Source organism: Patagioenas fasciata, chromosome 1 (genome assembly GCF_037038585.1).
Source record: "Patagioenas fasciata isolate bPatFas1 chromosome 1, bPatFas1.hap1, whole genome shotgun sequence".
Taxonomy (NCBI): domain Eukaryota; kingdom Metazoa; phylum Chordata; class Aves; order Columbiformes; family Columbidae; genus Patagioenas; species Patagioenas fasciata.
The window spans coordinates 92,347,753-92,363,229 of NC_092520.1; the positions used below are offsets into that span (position 1 = coordinate 92,347,753).

The window sequence follows — 15,477 nt, forward strand, 5'->3', positions numbered from 1 at the left end:
TTTTTCAACCTAGACAAAAAAGGACAATGTTTGAATGTGCCTAAGGACAGAAAAACTGTGCTCATTGTTTTTCAGTATGAAGACTTGTCAGCCTTCAAGCATAGGAAATTATAGCTACAAGTAACAGCACTCAACCTATTAGGTGAATGAATTAGAACTTGGAATATTATATTTATTAGTTGAGTTCAATTACAAGAAACTTTGATTGCTTTCAGGTGTAGCTTTTTCACACTCCTTTCCATGTTTTGAGCACATTTTATGTTTGTTTTCCTTAATCAACTTATGAATTATTTGGCTAAGACAACCAGTAAAGACAGGTCTACTGACTGTGGTAAGACCTTTCCTATTTATTATATGTTTCGTTAAAAGCTTTTAGCTCTTCTAAAACGCTCAGTTTGCTGAATTCTCCGCTAGTAAAGAAAAAAGCAAAAGTCTTAGCCCTTTCATGCCAGAAAACATCTAAGACACTGAATTATGCTAAATATTTTCAAACAAGAAGTCAAAGCTGTTGTGGTTTCAGGAACAGAAGGGAGTATTTGTGAAAAGAACCATTTGAGGCATAAAACTGGATTTCTGTGTGATACTTCATCCTGTTGTACATGTTAGCTTCCTGTGATTAAGTTTAAAATTATATTTCCCTCCCTCATTATCCTTTTTCTAATTCTAGTGTGCCTCCAGTGGCAGAGTGGGCTGTACCTCAGTCATCAAGACTGAAGTACAGACAGCTGTTCAATAGCCATGATAAAACAATGAGTGGACACTTAACAGGTATTCAAGCAGTTTTTGTTGTCTCCTTTTTTTGAACTGTAAAAGGCCAATTATAGTAGCATTTAGTATGCTCTTCAGATAGTAAGAGACTCTCATTTCTCTCTGTCACTGTCAATATTTTTTCTGTTCAAATCTCCCAACTGCTTAATAATCTTATTTAGGAGCTAATATTCATTGTAGCTGGGATAATTTTATCACCTTCTTTCCTTTATTTTCTGCAACGTAAGTTGGCTCTGGGAAATGGTTATTGGAAAGGGTATAATGGGAATGTAAAAAATTCTGTACCTGTGTACAGTGTTCAGTTCATCTACTGCTGATGGTGCCTGTCCAGTTTCAGAAAGAAAGTAGAATAGTACACTGGCATAGTTTTACTATTTCTTGAAGCATATCTTAATCTCTCATCACTTTTTTCTTTTTTTTATTTTTCTTTGAATGTTGTAGAGAAGGGAAGGGTTATGTATTTTGTAATATTTTCCTTTGGGAAACATTTGGGGGTGCCTAGGGATATTTTATGTGTAGCCTGTTTGTGCTGATAACACCTCTTCAGTGTCACCATTTCAGAATTAAGCTCTGCTTGTGCAGTAGGTACTTGGTAATGCAAGAAAATGAGAAAGTTGCTTGTTTTTTAATCCTTGTTTCACTTTGTTAGGTCCGCAAGCAAGAACTATTCTTATGCAGTCAAGTTTACCCCAGGCACAGCTGGCTACAATATGGTAAAAATCTATCCATTTCTACGAAACTGTCAACTACTTAAACCTCTATACCCGATGTGGGTTTTTTCTCTCTTTTCAATCTTCCTCCACTGATAGATCATTATAAGTTGCTCTTTATAATGTATAACTTTATAAACTAAAACCTGCACTGCTATGCTTATATTAATATTACTTTGCAAAAGTAAAAAGAGTGTCTTTTATGCTGCACATATAGATGTTTCAATTAATGGGTTTTTTAGGGAGACCAGATTTTCAGCCTTGTAGGTCTTCCTCATCCCCAGCCATACATGACAGTTCATCAGTGAAATTTATACATTTGCACACATACCTTGCACACAGGTACTACAAAAGGAAGCTTAATCCAGGACCATACTTTCTTTGGGGCTAGTCTGCTTTTAATGTGAGTTTCTAAAGACTTATTTCCAAGGGACTGGAGTTACATAATTTTTAAACAATAGATTTTAAAAGGATTTGTCTTGGCTTCTCATTTTCCTTTCAACATCTTGTTTGCTGAAGTTTATTATGTTCTCCTTGCCCTATGGATTAGCCTCTCTCATCCCTTGTACTTTGGAAGATAGTGCTTTCCTACATACTGTGTAATGCTTCTGCTCTATTACTTGAGTAGTACTTGGTTATTGTTGATTTATTATTATCTTTGGTGCCTTCTCAAATGGCCTTCATTCTGCTTCTGTGTATTTTAATTTCCAGTTTTCCTCTACAAGTTATTTCTAATTAACTTCTAAACTTTAGAAATCTTTACTTGAAAACCGTTGTCAGCTCACTAACCCATCCAACTTCTGCATGAGGTGCACTGTGGTGTCACTCTAACCTAGTGGTTCAATTGTGCCTGCTTTCTCTGCCACGCACTGATGTTTTTGTTATATTTTAAAGAGCACTCTCTCTGTTTCCTAACAAAGCTACTATAAGGAAAAAATATCAACCAAATCATCCAGCAGATGATTAGTCAAAAAATACTCTGCTTGTTGCCAGCACTTATGTAGGTTGTGTGGGCAGGGGAATGACGTCAGCCTACACCAGGAATTCTAAACATAACTCTTTTAATTTTTGACATTTAAAACTGCCAAGTCTATTGAGGTAAGGAATGGATTTTACAGCTTTTGTTGTCCTAAGTATTGCTCCCTTTCCTGAAACTTGCTTTCTGGCAGTGGAAGTGCTGTCACTGTTCTCTGGGGCAAGATTTGTCAGTCTGTATGGGGGGTGGATTCACTGTCTCACACACATTCATGTGCAGCCTGTCAGCTATTCTGTAGCAGCTGGTTTGGTATTTCCATAATAAAGATGCAGACCCAGACTTTTAGGATTAGCTGATGGATTGTATCCTTGGATGCTAGTTTTTCCTTCCACTGGCTTGTTCTTATGCCCCAGCCTGAGTTCAGTAGAACAAGCATAGATCAAATGGGGCTATAATTGTCTTCCAAATTTAAGTCCTATAAGCGAAGTCCTGTATATGTCATTTACCTTTGATTTTTACAATATCACGGGATATTTTCTCGCGTGTTTAGAGTGCAGCATGCTAGAGAAACAAAGCTGATGTTTAGGCTCTTAAATTTTACCCACTACCATCTTACTATGAGTAAGTACTTGTGCATCTGTTGGAACACTGTTTTTAAGCCATCCAGAGATGTTGCTCCATAATTTTTAATATGTACATAATGCTAAAGTGTTTTTGTGCTTGTCAGGACTAGAATGTTAATAGCTTTGATTTTAATGCAAATGTGTGCTCTGGAATGTGAGATAGGAACTTCCAGGGAAGAAGGAGACCAAACCAAAAAGTTCTACTGAACATCTGAGAGGATTCCTTTCCAAACGATTTTGTGTAATGGATGTTCACAAGATGTTCAAGAGAACTCAGTTAATGTTGCTTATATAGTGTATGGTACAGGCATCACTCAAAGAGCAAGTGAAGTAGAAGCCATGGCTGTTAAGGATAGTTTCAAGGCAGACACGTGTGAGAAATGTGGGAAATAATGACACTTTTGGTTTTTGCTTTTTATTTGTTTTAAAGAAACAAAGTAGAGTGAAAACAAAACAGTGAAAAATTGAATTAATTTGGAACTAAATATGTTAAAACTACGTTTTCTTAAGAGCGATTATTTTATCTTTAAGAAATTGCTTACTTTGTGCCTTCCCTTTAAAAAGGAATCTTTCAGATATCGATCAAGATGGAAAACTTACAGCTGAAGAGTTTATTCTGGCAATGCACTTAATTGATGTAGCTATGTCTGGTCAGCCGCTGCCACCTGTACTGCCTCCAGAGTTTATTCCACCTTCATTTAGGTAACTGATTATAATTTTTGAGTCTCAGTCCTAAATTTTTATATCATTTAGGAAAGCTGTCCTGTGAGTGTAAAGGACAAGAGATTGGAAAGTACTCCCCCACCTTTTTGTGCTACATCTGTGGCTCAGAGTGCCTTCTCAATGGGAAATGCTTGTCTAGCTTTTTGGTTTTATTACAAGTACTGGATGCTGGAAGTAGCAAGAATTCCTTGTAAGAATACAGTTTTGTCAATGTTTTATGCTAGCATATCTTTCAAAACTTACTCCATCTGACCATATGAATTTAAAGTGCTTTAGTTCAAACTTATACTTTTGTAGAGCAAATAGGTGATACTGGAATTCAAAATATGCCGTGAATTGACACTGTAGCAAATTCAGACCTGTTTTGATACAGTTGTATCTGTGAATAGTAGTTGAGTCATTACTTCTGTTTCTCTGTTTCAGTCTTTGTGCAGAAATGGGTGGGAAGAGAGTAACAGTAATGGAAAGAAATGTTTGCATGCAGTCATAGCTTCGTGTTTTTTAAGGACCTTCCTGAAGATTACAATTGTTTTGATTTATTCTGTGTGGGGTCTTGTTTTCGGCTTGACTCTAGTGAGCTCTTCCTCTGTCTTTGTAACTTTTACTGTAGTCTGAGTCAACATTTCCCCAACTTGGGACTGATCACAAGTGAGAGATCTTGGGGACAGGGTTGAATGTAAGTTCCATGGTGCTGTGAACTTTGAACTAGGTTTCTCAGGAGTGTGATGTTGGGACTCGGGAGGATACTGTTATCTTAATGGGAATGAGTAAGTAAAATCCTCTGGGCAACACTGAGGAAACGTTAAATGTCATTAAACATCACATCACTGCATTTAATTCATGATTTATTGATGAAATCATAAATAAATTTGTTATGCATAGGTTCTTTTAAACAACTTGGAATTATCGTTTTATTGACAGAAGAGTACGCTCTGGTAGTGGCATATCTGCTGTAAGTTCAGTATCTGTAGACCAAAGGTTACCAGAAGAACCAGCATTAGAAGAAGAACAGCAGCAACTGGAAAAGAAATTACCAGGTGAGGAAGCAAAAATAGAGATTTATTGTGTGCTGTTATCAGAGAAGTGTTATCATCAGATTACATGCTGCGGAATTAAAAAGATTTACTAAGAAATGTTTTCTTTCCAGATCAAGTTGAGACATGCCAGAGGCATAACCAAGACATTACTTGGTCCAGCTAATTCCTGACTGTTGCATGATCCTTTGTGTTACTGACAATGTGGATATGATCAACATTCAGGCTGCTTATCTTATGTATTCTCAATAGAGGCAACACTTTGCAGCCCTGTTATAGGACTACAATGAGAACTTTTCATTGTCTCCATCTTCTAACTTAGGTGGAGTGTAGTTTGGCTTACATACCCTTTAAAAGATCACAATAGATCATTGCAGTCAGTGTAACAATATGCTTTTTTTTATACAAGCTTTAGCATCTCTGCCTTTGGGAAAGTAAATCACCTATTTTTTTAAAAAAGGGTAGAAAGCATCCTAGAGGCTGAATGTTAGGAAACAGTTTAACACTTCAGATCATCCCCTCACTCTTCTTTGTATGTCCTTTACTTTTGCTCTGTTTTATTCTAAGATGGCCAGAATATCACACAGTTGCAGATGTATCAACATGACATGTTGATACAGTGCCACAATAAAGCTTTTCTGGTTTGTTCTAAATTATTTTTCAATTATTTAAATTGATTCCTGGCACTGTATTGCATCTTTGATCATAGCTTAGCTCTGAGTTGATGTTTTAGAAGACTTTGCACAGTAATGCCAACATCTTCCTGCAAATTTATTAACCATTTTAGAGCTCATGACTGTGTGTGCTTAGTTAGGATTATTTTTATTTCCTATGTGCACTACTCCGTATTCATTAACATTTGAATTTTCTGTGTTTCTTCATTGCCAGATCACTCAGTTTTGTGAGATTCTTCTAAAGCTCTTTACCATCAGGTTTTTATTTTAATTCTGTGACTGTCTGGCATCTCCAGAAGCTCTTGTTACTTTTCAGTCTCTTCCAGGTCACTGTTGCACACTGAACAGCACAATTGCTGGTAGAGATCTTTGAAGGAGGCTACTGAGAATCTTTCTGTCATGGTAGTTGGTAGTTTATTTCACCCCTGAATTCTAATCTTGTAACTGTTTGTTAATTCCCAAGGTCCTTCTGCCTCTTTCCATACCAGGTTAGTTCAGAGATCTGCATGTCAGCAGTTCAGATAAAACTCTTGTCTTTGCTTTGTATTATAAAATCCAAATTGCTGCTGGCAGTCTGCTGGGTGATTCCTGGCTGTAGAAGGATGAAGGGAGTTAGCAGGGGCTGCTGCAGCAGACCTCACTGAGGCCTCACAATGAAACACTTGGTCGCAGGTGAGATTTTACTCTCCCGTATTGGCTCTTTGAGGCCTAAGTCTTGTGTTTCTGGAATCAGAGGACTTTAGTATTTGGTTTGTACAGTCAGGAAGGTCAACCACTACCTTGGATTAGTTTCTTTATTAGACTTCAAAATCACACAGTATTCTTCTGTTGACTTGATCTTCTTTTTCGACTTGCTTATTCATGCAATTGGGTCTATTCAATGTGACAGGCAGCTTTCTCCTGCATTCTTTTCTTCCACGGTATCGTGTTTAGTTGTGTATAGTAATTAATTTGCTTTCTGTTGTAGCCCGTGCTGCTTTGCCAGTCATGGGAGCAGACTGCCTTGTTTGTAGCTTCCAGGATCATTATACTGTCTCTTCTTAAAGACTGTTTCACTTGTCATCTTCTAGTCTTACAGCACTAATGTTGATTAAAGGACGGATTGCACACCACAGCTAGTAGTTCATGAATTTTGTATTTGAACTATGGATTAGCATTGTCTGGGTTTGGCAACCTGTTACTCTTCATTTTCTGGTTTTATTTTTGTTCTACATTTCAGTTCAAGAGGAACTAGAATATAAGCCTTCTACTGTATTTGATGTGTGGATTTTCCATTTTAAAGATCACTTACAATAGTGAATGTCATCTTATTTCTTCACTGGCCTTGCTAAATCTGGCTAGGTGGTGATTTTTCTTTTGAGACATTCGGAAGAGGTTTTCGTGTTCGCTTTTATAACCTTTTAGAAACTTTCTCTTAAGCAAGGTAACAGAAGATAGCTATGTATTTAATTCACTAGAAGTTGCTCTCTTCTATTTTCATACTTTCGATATGCTTTGTTTTGTTATCTCTGGTAGCTACCTTGGTTTTGCTGAATAACCATACTAGCATATTACATCTTAGAACCTGGTGTTTCTTCTTGGTGTTATGTGTTTTCTGAGCCTTGAACATGGTTTCTTAATGGCCATGCTGCTTGCAAGCATTTTCCCCTTCTACCTGCTGCTTTTAACTGACTTTCTTGACATATTTTTTTTTCTTTTTGCTTGGCTTCCTAAATCACATTCTCTATCAGTCTGTATCATAAATATTCTTTGAACCCAGTTGCTAATTTTGAACCAACTTGACAGAGTCAAAGACATCAAAGTGGTAATTTTTTTCAGGTTTTAGAAGATTGGTGATTGGCAATAGAAAAGGGGGCCAAACTTAGAAAATTAGAAAAAAAAGACAAAAATTCAAGTGGTTCAGCAGGTATTGGACCAATGTGTCAAACAGTTGGTGCATGCACACTCTGAAGTAAATATGTGCTATTTCTTGACTTGCATGCTAAAATGTACATGTTGGGGATGTGGGGAGAGAAATATAGAATACGGGTTATGGGATTGGGACACACAGGGTATGAAAAGAAACAGAAGGTGAAGTGGAAGGAATTACTTGGAGGAACTATGAGGGAGGGGACTAGGAACGTGGAAGAGGGGAAGGACAATCTCTGGTATTGTGGAAGAATGTCAGGGAACCTGTGCTGGAACTGAGGTCATTCTTTTAAGACACTGAGTGATGAGGATGTGAATCTGCAGGAATTCCAGTATTCCTGAGTTCAGCTGCTCAAGGACTTAGGCAAGATGTTTCTTTTCCTAACAGTAATGACTAATCTTATGAGAATATAAAGTTTAAATGCATTCTAGTCATTTGCATAATGGCTTTTTTGGTAATATCATCAGCTGGATTCTTTGCCTTACTTGTAGTAATTGAGGTGTTGGTTCTTGTGCTGCTTCTATTATCAAATATATAGAGGAGCTCCAGATCCTGTGTTCACACAAAAGATTAGATGGCGTAGGGGTTGTCTAAATTACACATACTTTCTGGAGAAATACAGAAGCCTGGGGAATGGGAACTGAAATTCACACTTTGATTTCCTAAGGGTATGGGTTCAAAGGACATCTACGACATTGGTGGTAGTGATAAACTTAGAGTTACCTGTAGAGTTATATTATTAGTAGTTGAGAGCTGCATCTAGAACCATTGGAGGTTGTTTCACTTTGATTCAGCATACATTGTTTTGTATGTTTGTGTGTGCTTTTTTTCTCTTTAAGTCAGTAGCGAAGTTTATTTCTCATTTTTTCCCATGTTTCCACGCATTAAAGTTACATTTGAAGATAAAAAACGTGAGAACTTTGAACGTGGCAATTTAGAACTTGAAAAACGGAGGCAGGCTCTCCTGGAACAGCAACGCAAGGAACAAGAGCGTCTGGCACAACTGGAACGGGCGGAGCAGGAAAGGAAAGAACGTGAGCGGCAGGAGCAAGAACGTAAAAGACAGCTGGAGCTAGAGAAACAGTTGGAAAAACAACGGGAATTGGAACGGCAGAGAGAAGAGGAAAGGAGGAAAGAAATAGAAAGAAGAGAGGTAACCAACTGGATGAAAGTATGGTGATTATGTCACTGGCAGCTGCGTTTGATTAGAACAAAATGTGATGTGTACACTAGGTATTTTGCCATCATTCTTAATAAGCAAACATTTAAAGAATTAACTTAAATTTCTAGGTTTTCGAAGGTGAGGCAAGAGTTGGCTATCTGTTTATTTTTCATGTGAAATAAATGGATGAAACATTTAGGTGTAGGATGAAGTACTCCTAACCTGTGACTTCTCTAAAAAATAATTATTATTTTCTTTGATATAAATAGATGCTAGAATGAACAAATAAAAACTTGGGGGTATTGGTGGCATTTGTGGTTTTCCTCTGATTGGTTAATTTGTTAAAGAAAACACATACTGGTTAACTTGAAAAAACTATTGTTTTTTCACATTACCAATTAATGATGTATTCAGTGCTGCAGCATTTGATTATTCTTTGCAAAGCTGCAGAATGTCTAATGTTGGAGGTTGGAGGGAGATTTAATGCTATCCTGGAGAGTTCTTGAAGTCTTAATGTGAAACAACTTGTTAAATGATTTCTGATTGGATCTTGGGAAGCTGATTAAAATGGAGAGGTATTGTTTAAGCACCTGTCTGCTATACAATGAAACCCCATTGCACCAGTGCTTTCAAGTGAGCATTTAAACAGCTAAGTGATTTTTGTGCTTAAACAGAGGCACATATTTAGTCCACAGTTTAGCGGTGTATTTATATTAATGTTTTAAATGTACTTCAGCATAGGAATATCAGCAATTAGAATAATTTCTCAAAATAGTTATTTCATGTATTATTTATTTATTTATGTTAATACTACAGGCTGCCAAACGGGAACTTGAGAGGCAACGGCAACTTGAATGGGAGCGTAATCGTCGTCAGGAGCTACTAAATCAAAGAAACAAAGAGCAAGAGGACATAGTTGTTCTGAAGGCAAAGAAGAAGACCTTAGAATTTGAGCTGGAAGCTCTAGTAAGTGGTCGCAATGCAGGTAAAACACATAAGCACAGTAGTGATTGTGATATGGTTGTGCTTGTTTTGTGAAGTTTTGACTTTTCAATATGGATTAAAAGTACACTTTAAATTTTGACTTGCATAACAAACCATTCTAAAATAGACATATTTTTCTTTCTTTGCTAAAGAATGATAAAAAAAATCAGTTGGAGGGAAAGCTTCAGGATATCAGAAGTCGTCTGTCTACCCAAAGACAAGATATTGAAAGTACAAATAAATCTAGAGAACTGAGAATTGCAGAAATTACCCATTTGCAACAGCAGCTACAGGTGAGAAAACATTCTCTAATTTTGTTCTTAGCCCTGCATTTTGACATGCTCAGCTGTATCAATATCTCAAGGAAACTTACCTCAATATGTGTTGGTTGTTCTACGTGAGGAATTACTGTAGATAATTTGTCATTCATTTCAATAAATGTTCTTCAGGAATTGCTTTCTATAGTTGAAGATGTGTTATATGATGATCACCTCTTTCTCATGGAATCCTGTTGTGGGGAATAGTAAATAAATTGCTTGGTTGAAGGCGTTAAAGGTTTTGAGGGAGTGAAGAGAATGAAGTTTCACAGCATGTATTTTCGTTGGCAGTGATTGTTGTTTGTGTGCTGAAAGAAGGAATTGACTTCAGTGAAATGACTTGCTGTTTATGCTTTTTTTGAAATTATGAAATAACTAGGAAAGACAAATGGCAGGATTAAACCAAGAACTAGCCAGTTTAACCAATAATTTCACTTTTGAAAGTTATCTGTCTAAAATTCTCTGTCAAACTAAAGATGGGATTGAAGTGTCTGCTTTGTGTGAAAGAACATTCTTTGCAATTTATTAAGGTTTCTAGATGAGTTGTAGTATTTGATTTGGGGATTTTTTTTCTTTATTAAATGTTTTATATTGCTTGAAATTATTCTTGGCCAGTAATGGGGGCTCTCAGTGCTTTTCTACTACTACAAAGTGGATCTCTCATTTATATTATGAGAGCTTAGATGTAAAACCTATCCTGAAACCTATTCCTACTTTTCCATTTAAACTTTGTAAGCATAATTAGGATAGTACATTCATTTGAAGAAAACCAGAACTTGAAAGTTTAGTCTTTCTGTTTTATGCCTTGGTATTTCTTTGACTTTTTTTCCTCTTTTCTTAAGATATCTTACGTTTCTGTTGAAGTTTTATGTATACCATTACACCTCTCACAAGACATCTTCCTTTTAGCAGCAGCTTGCTGTAAAGAATATAATTTAGGAGCCACATTCTTGCACAGTGTTTGTGTCCACTTGATACAAACAAGAAACGCTACTAAGAGAAGCTTGTGATGTAAACAACTGCCATAGTTTGACTTGAAAATGCTCTTTTCTCTTTAATGAAATGCTCCTATATTGGCAACTGAAAATTGTGTCAAACAGTGTTGAATCAAGTGTGGTAAATTGTTACACTTAGCAGTACTGGCTCAAAAAAGACAAAAAGCCAACTATGCTTGATAAAATGCATGCAAAAGCTCCCATTTACCTGAATAAGTTAAAGACCACTGATCTAATGTGCACAGCCAATGTTCATGTGAAAGCAACGACCACCTGAATTTCCCTCTAAACCTTCTAGTCCAAAAGCTTTCCACAGAAATTATCTAAGTACTTGCAGAAGAAGCTGGGCAGCTGCATAGCCATTGATAGAGAAATGCTATTTCAACAAATTGAATGGAATTCATATCCTATTTCCAGATGTCATTTCTCTTAACTTGGTAATTTTTGTTCAGTTAGCCTCTGTAGTCAGAAAAGATATAGTATCTCTTTCCTTTTGTCATAATATAAAAATTAAGAAGAAAAAAATGATATGTTACAATAAAAAACTGTTAAGTTATTTATTTTATAGTAGAGACCAATTGGGACAGGGTCCCATTATAACAGACACAGTAAAAAAATATGAGGAAAATATCATTATTGTCAAGAACTTGGAACGAGCTTCCACAGCTGGGTATAATAAAAGGAAAGTTCAGAGGGAAGAAAAAAAACCAGTGAAACCGACACTGTTGGGAAACAAGCAATGAGAAGGATAACCTATTTACAACTACATGTAGTCAAGTAGCTTATTAAAAGTACTAGATAAAAAAGGAGCATTTTTCTCTGTAGACTCATTAAAAATATTTTGAATTATTAATCATAGTCTTGGCTGATCACAGATGCGCTTCCCTTACCTCCAGCTTTTGTGTGTCGGTTTTAGCTATGTCACCATGAGAGGTTAAGGAGGGCAGAGCAGTTCTTCAACTGCCTGACATTTAGTTTGTGCTACTTATTATCCAATTGCAATGGTCAAAAAGCAGATTGTTTTTCTTTTTTGTCTTCAGCATTTTGACACCACTTTGAAATTTTTTATTGAAACATCCTGGTGAAACAAAATGAATTTTGCACATCTGTTTACATTTTCCTTTTTTTTAAATCACTACTATGTTCAGTGTAATTGGTACTAGTTGGTACCCAGCAGCTTAGTTAATGCCTGTTTGCTTCTAAATTGCTTTGTTCACAAAGACTGTAAGAGCACTCCTGTAATGAAAATCACATTTTTCTTTCTTTGTGGTTGTTCTGTTTGATTTTTGGTTTTGAGGTGGTAGTGTTTTGTTTGCTTTGTTTTGTTTTTCATTTGATGGCAATAGCTTTGGCTTTGTATTCTTGTCTCTCAGGTGATCATCGATCTTTACCACTAAAATTTCAGTTAGAGTCACTTGAGGGGTTTTTCCTAATTGTGATCCCAGAAAGAAGTGTCACTAGTTAGCAGAAAAGGACAAATTTTATCTAGGGAGAACCTGAAAGAGTAGATAGCTTTTTCCTTAAAAAAGATGAGTTTCTCAAATATCCTATGCATTTTACTATCTAATTTGTAGAGAGAAGACTAAAGCAGTAAGCAACATTTTAAAGGGAGATTTTTGATCCTCTAAACTTTCAAATAGGTTAAAAAGTCAATATTGTTGGATATCTTTGTAGGATATTGTCTTCATCTGGAAATATTTTAGTTGATAACACATCTGACAATTGCTGTGGAAAGATGAGTTAATTCAAAGGAGTAATTATTCATCAGCCTATTAATTAGTTTCAAGATGAAGTGTGATTAAACCTGTGAAAGAAATTGTATAACAATCCTGGGTGATGAAAATTTGTGCTAGTTAGATGAATGTGGCATTTGGTAGAGTGTTATTTCCAGGGGTGTTCAGAAGGATCCCAACTTCCAAACACCTAACTGTGTGTTTGAATAATTTCTATGCTATCTGCAGGGCTTCTGCTAATTATCTGCAGGGATTATTTGCCTCAGAATCACAGAGAATGGTTGGGGTTGGAAGGGACCTCCGTAGATCATCTAGTCCAACCCACCTGCTAAAGCAGGTTCACCCAGAGCAAATCACACAGGAATGTGTCCAGCTGGGTCTTGAATGTCTCCAGAGAAGGAGACTCTATAACCTCGTTGATGAACACTTTGGCTCCTAAGTAATATGGCTTTCCTCTGAAGCACCAGAAGCAGAGTATGTGGTAGAGATTTAAGATGTATAGTGGTGTCTCAGTTTCTTATATGCCCTCTTACTCAGGGTGTAGGATCAGAAGAGAACTTTAATTAGGTTGACAGGAACTGTTCATTGTTTTGTTTGCCTTCTGCTGCTATGTGGGACATTATGCAATTCTTGGAGATTTCTTGTTGCATGAAACTTCAGTGTTAGTGATGCCTGGATTTCTTTCATCTCTTTCTTCAGTACAAGTGAACTGAAGGTTGTGGAAAAGCTTGTTGGGGATGCTTTTGGAATAGATGCTTATTACATGATTGCCTGTGATTTCAGGAAACTGAACTTGACCCTCATGGTCCCTTGGCATTCTTTGTTCTTAAGTACTCTCAAACTATTCTGTGTATTAAGGTTCAGTAGTCTGGAGTTTAGAAGTAATCTGCCCTTTAAAAATAAACAGTTTAGGGTAGAAATACATTCCATCCTTAAGTGTTGTCCTATGTTACTTTTTGTACTTGAAGAATGATAATTTTTAAATCCTGTTTCATTTAGACATCCATTCTATTTGGCTTATCTAAATGGTTCTTGAATTGGAATGAGGTTTATCTGTCAATATATTTAGTGTACTAGATGTCACCTTTCTAGGATTTTACTGCTTGAAAGTTTCATTTCTGCGATGCCTGTGTGCTATACTAATTTAATAATATTGTTCAAATTTTTCATCCCAAACTATGACATGGGACATGCAGGTATTTGTATGGGAGGGCTTGGTTGAAGGGAAAGTTTGAACACAAAGGACAGTGTTTTGTATGTATTTTAAGAACATGGTAATGGTTGTTGATTGGAAAGAGGCAGGCCCCCTCAGGCAGATGGTTTGGAAAATACTGCATTATATATTGCTGTTTCTCATTTGGTTTTAGGTAGGGAATAATAGTCCCGTTATAGGAGTATCTGGCCTTCATGGTATCCTTTAGGGACTGAAAAAGATCTGCTGATGCTATAGGGAATGCAGCTGAACAGAGAGTGATGTCTGTTAACCCCTAATAGTCAAATGCATAGTTTATCTTAATTTTTATACTTTCTGAATTGATGAAGTCTTTGATTGTGCTGTGCTGTCTAAGTATATTTTCTGGAACAGAAAGAGATTGCATTAGCCTGTGGTCATCAGCTAATCATAGCATCGGAGCTGTACACTGCAGGGGCCTCATCAAAGACTGCCATGAGTAAAGTGGGACAACTACAAAGTCATGGCAGTACAGTCAACCTTGTGTTCTGGTAACAAAACCTAAAACTTTTCATGGCACTCGTCCTTGTATTGAGCGATCTGGTGACATTTATTCTTAGGATTGTGTTATGTCATTTGCAGTCCTTCTTGACAAATTGGAATTGTCAGATGGCTGATTCCTCAAAAGCCTACAATTCAAGGCAACTGCTGAAATAAATTACTTAGCTTGTCTGAAAGATGGCATGTTGATACTCAGGCAGCTTTTATAAAATAAGCTGTTTCACACCATGCTTCTATAATATGTTTTGACAACTTGAAGCTGGAGGTCAAGGCTTCTGAAAGGTGTATGAAGCAGGACTTAATCCTTCAGAAAGACCAAGGATTATATAGGAGATATCTATGATCCACCAAAGAAGGAATTTCTCATCTGCAGGGTCTCTTGTAATATATTGGTGTACAATCTTCTAACCATGTGTTGAAATTGAGAGAGATCATAATCCTCTTTCAAGAGTGCTAAATCGAGAGATCTAGGACTCAAATATTCTCATCTGACAGAGCTTGTGTTGTATAGCTTTTGGTGAAAGCCTTTATTTTCTCTTCTTTAAATAGATGGTAAATATTTGTCTTTCTATTCCTGATCAATGTTAATATTAATTTATTAAAATGAAAAATTAAATGTAAGTCCTTGTTTTAACATTTCCTGTCTTTTTTCCCTGAAATTCAAGTAATTCCAAGCCAAGTTATGTATTCAATGAGAACAAATTTTCAAGTAATATACTTCAATTTAATATGTTCGCTTTTTGGTATTGACCAACAACTGTGTCTGAGTGGTAGTACCACAGAGATCATGCTTGGATAATAGCAATAATATGTAATTTAATGAAAGAAAAAGTAAAGAGTCATTTCAGAAGAAATGGAAATGAGAGGTCTTAGGGCTAAGGTCATCCTTCACTCACCTTTTTGTCTGTTTCTCTTCTTGTTTTCTTTCTCTTTGTTGTCTTCTATCTAGGAATCTCAGCAGATGCTTGGAAGGTTGATTCCAGAAAAGCAATTGCTAAATGACCAGCTAAAGCAAGTTCAACAGAATAGTTTGCATAGTAGGTATCTATTAATATTTGTTTGTGTCCAAGTTCATACAGGATGTGATGCTGCATTGCACAGTGTACTCTGTAATTACTTTGTTGTTGTTGTTGCAAG

At 36.4% G+C, this 15,477-nt stretch overlaps 1 protein-coding gene across 9 annotated transcripts in view; it reads left to right on the top strand.

Moving 5' to 3' along the window:
• Positions 1-15,477, top strand: part of ITSN1 (intersectin 1) — a 144,197-nt gene that overhangs the window by 49,910 nt on the left and 78,810 nt on the right. For all 9 annotated transcript variants that reach the window (XM_071810686.1, XM_071810678.1, XM_071810709.1 and 6 more), the window contains 8 exons: positions 668-768; positions 1,418-1,481; positions 3,642-3,779; positions 4,722-4,837; positions 8,308-8,570; positions 9,396-9,545; positions 9,716-9,856; positions 15,290-15,377. In XM_071810686.1, coding sequence (XP_071666787.1) covers positions 668-768; positions 1,418-1,481; positions 3,642-3,779; positions 4,722-4,837; positions 8,308-8,570; positions 9,396-9,545; positions 9,716-9,856; positions 15,290-15,377 — 1,061 coding nt within the window. The remainder of the gene's footprint in view (positions 1-667; positions 769-1,417; positions 1,482-3,641; positions 3,780-4,721; positions 4,838-8,307; positions 8,571-9,395; positions 9,546-9,715; positions 9,857-15,289; positions 15,378-15,477) is intronic.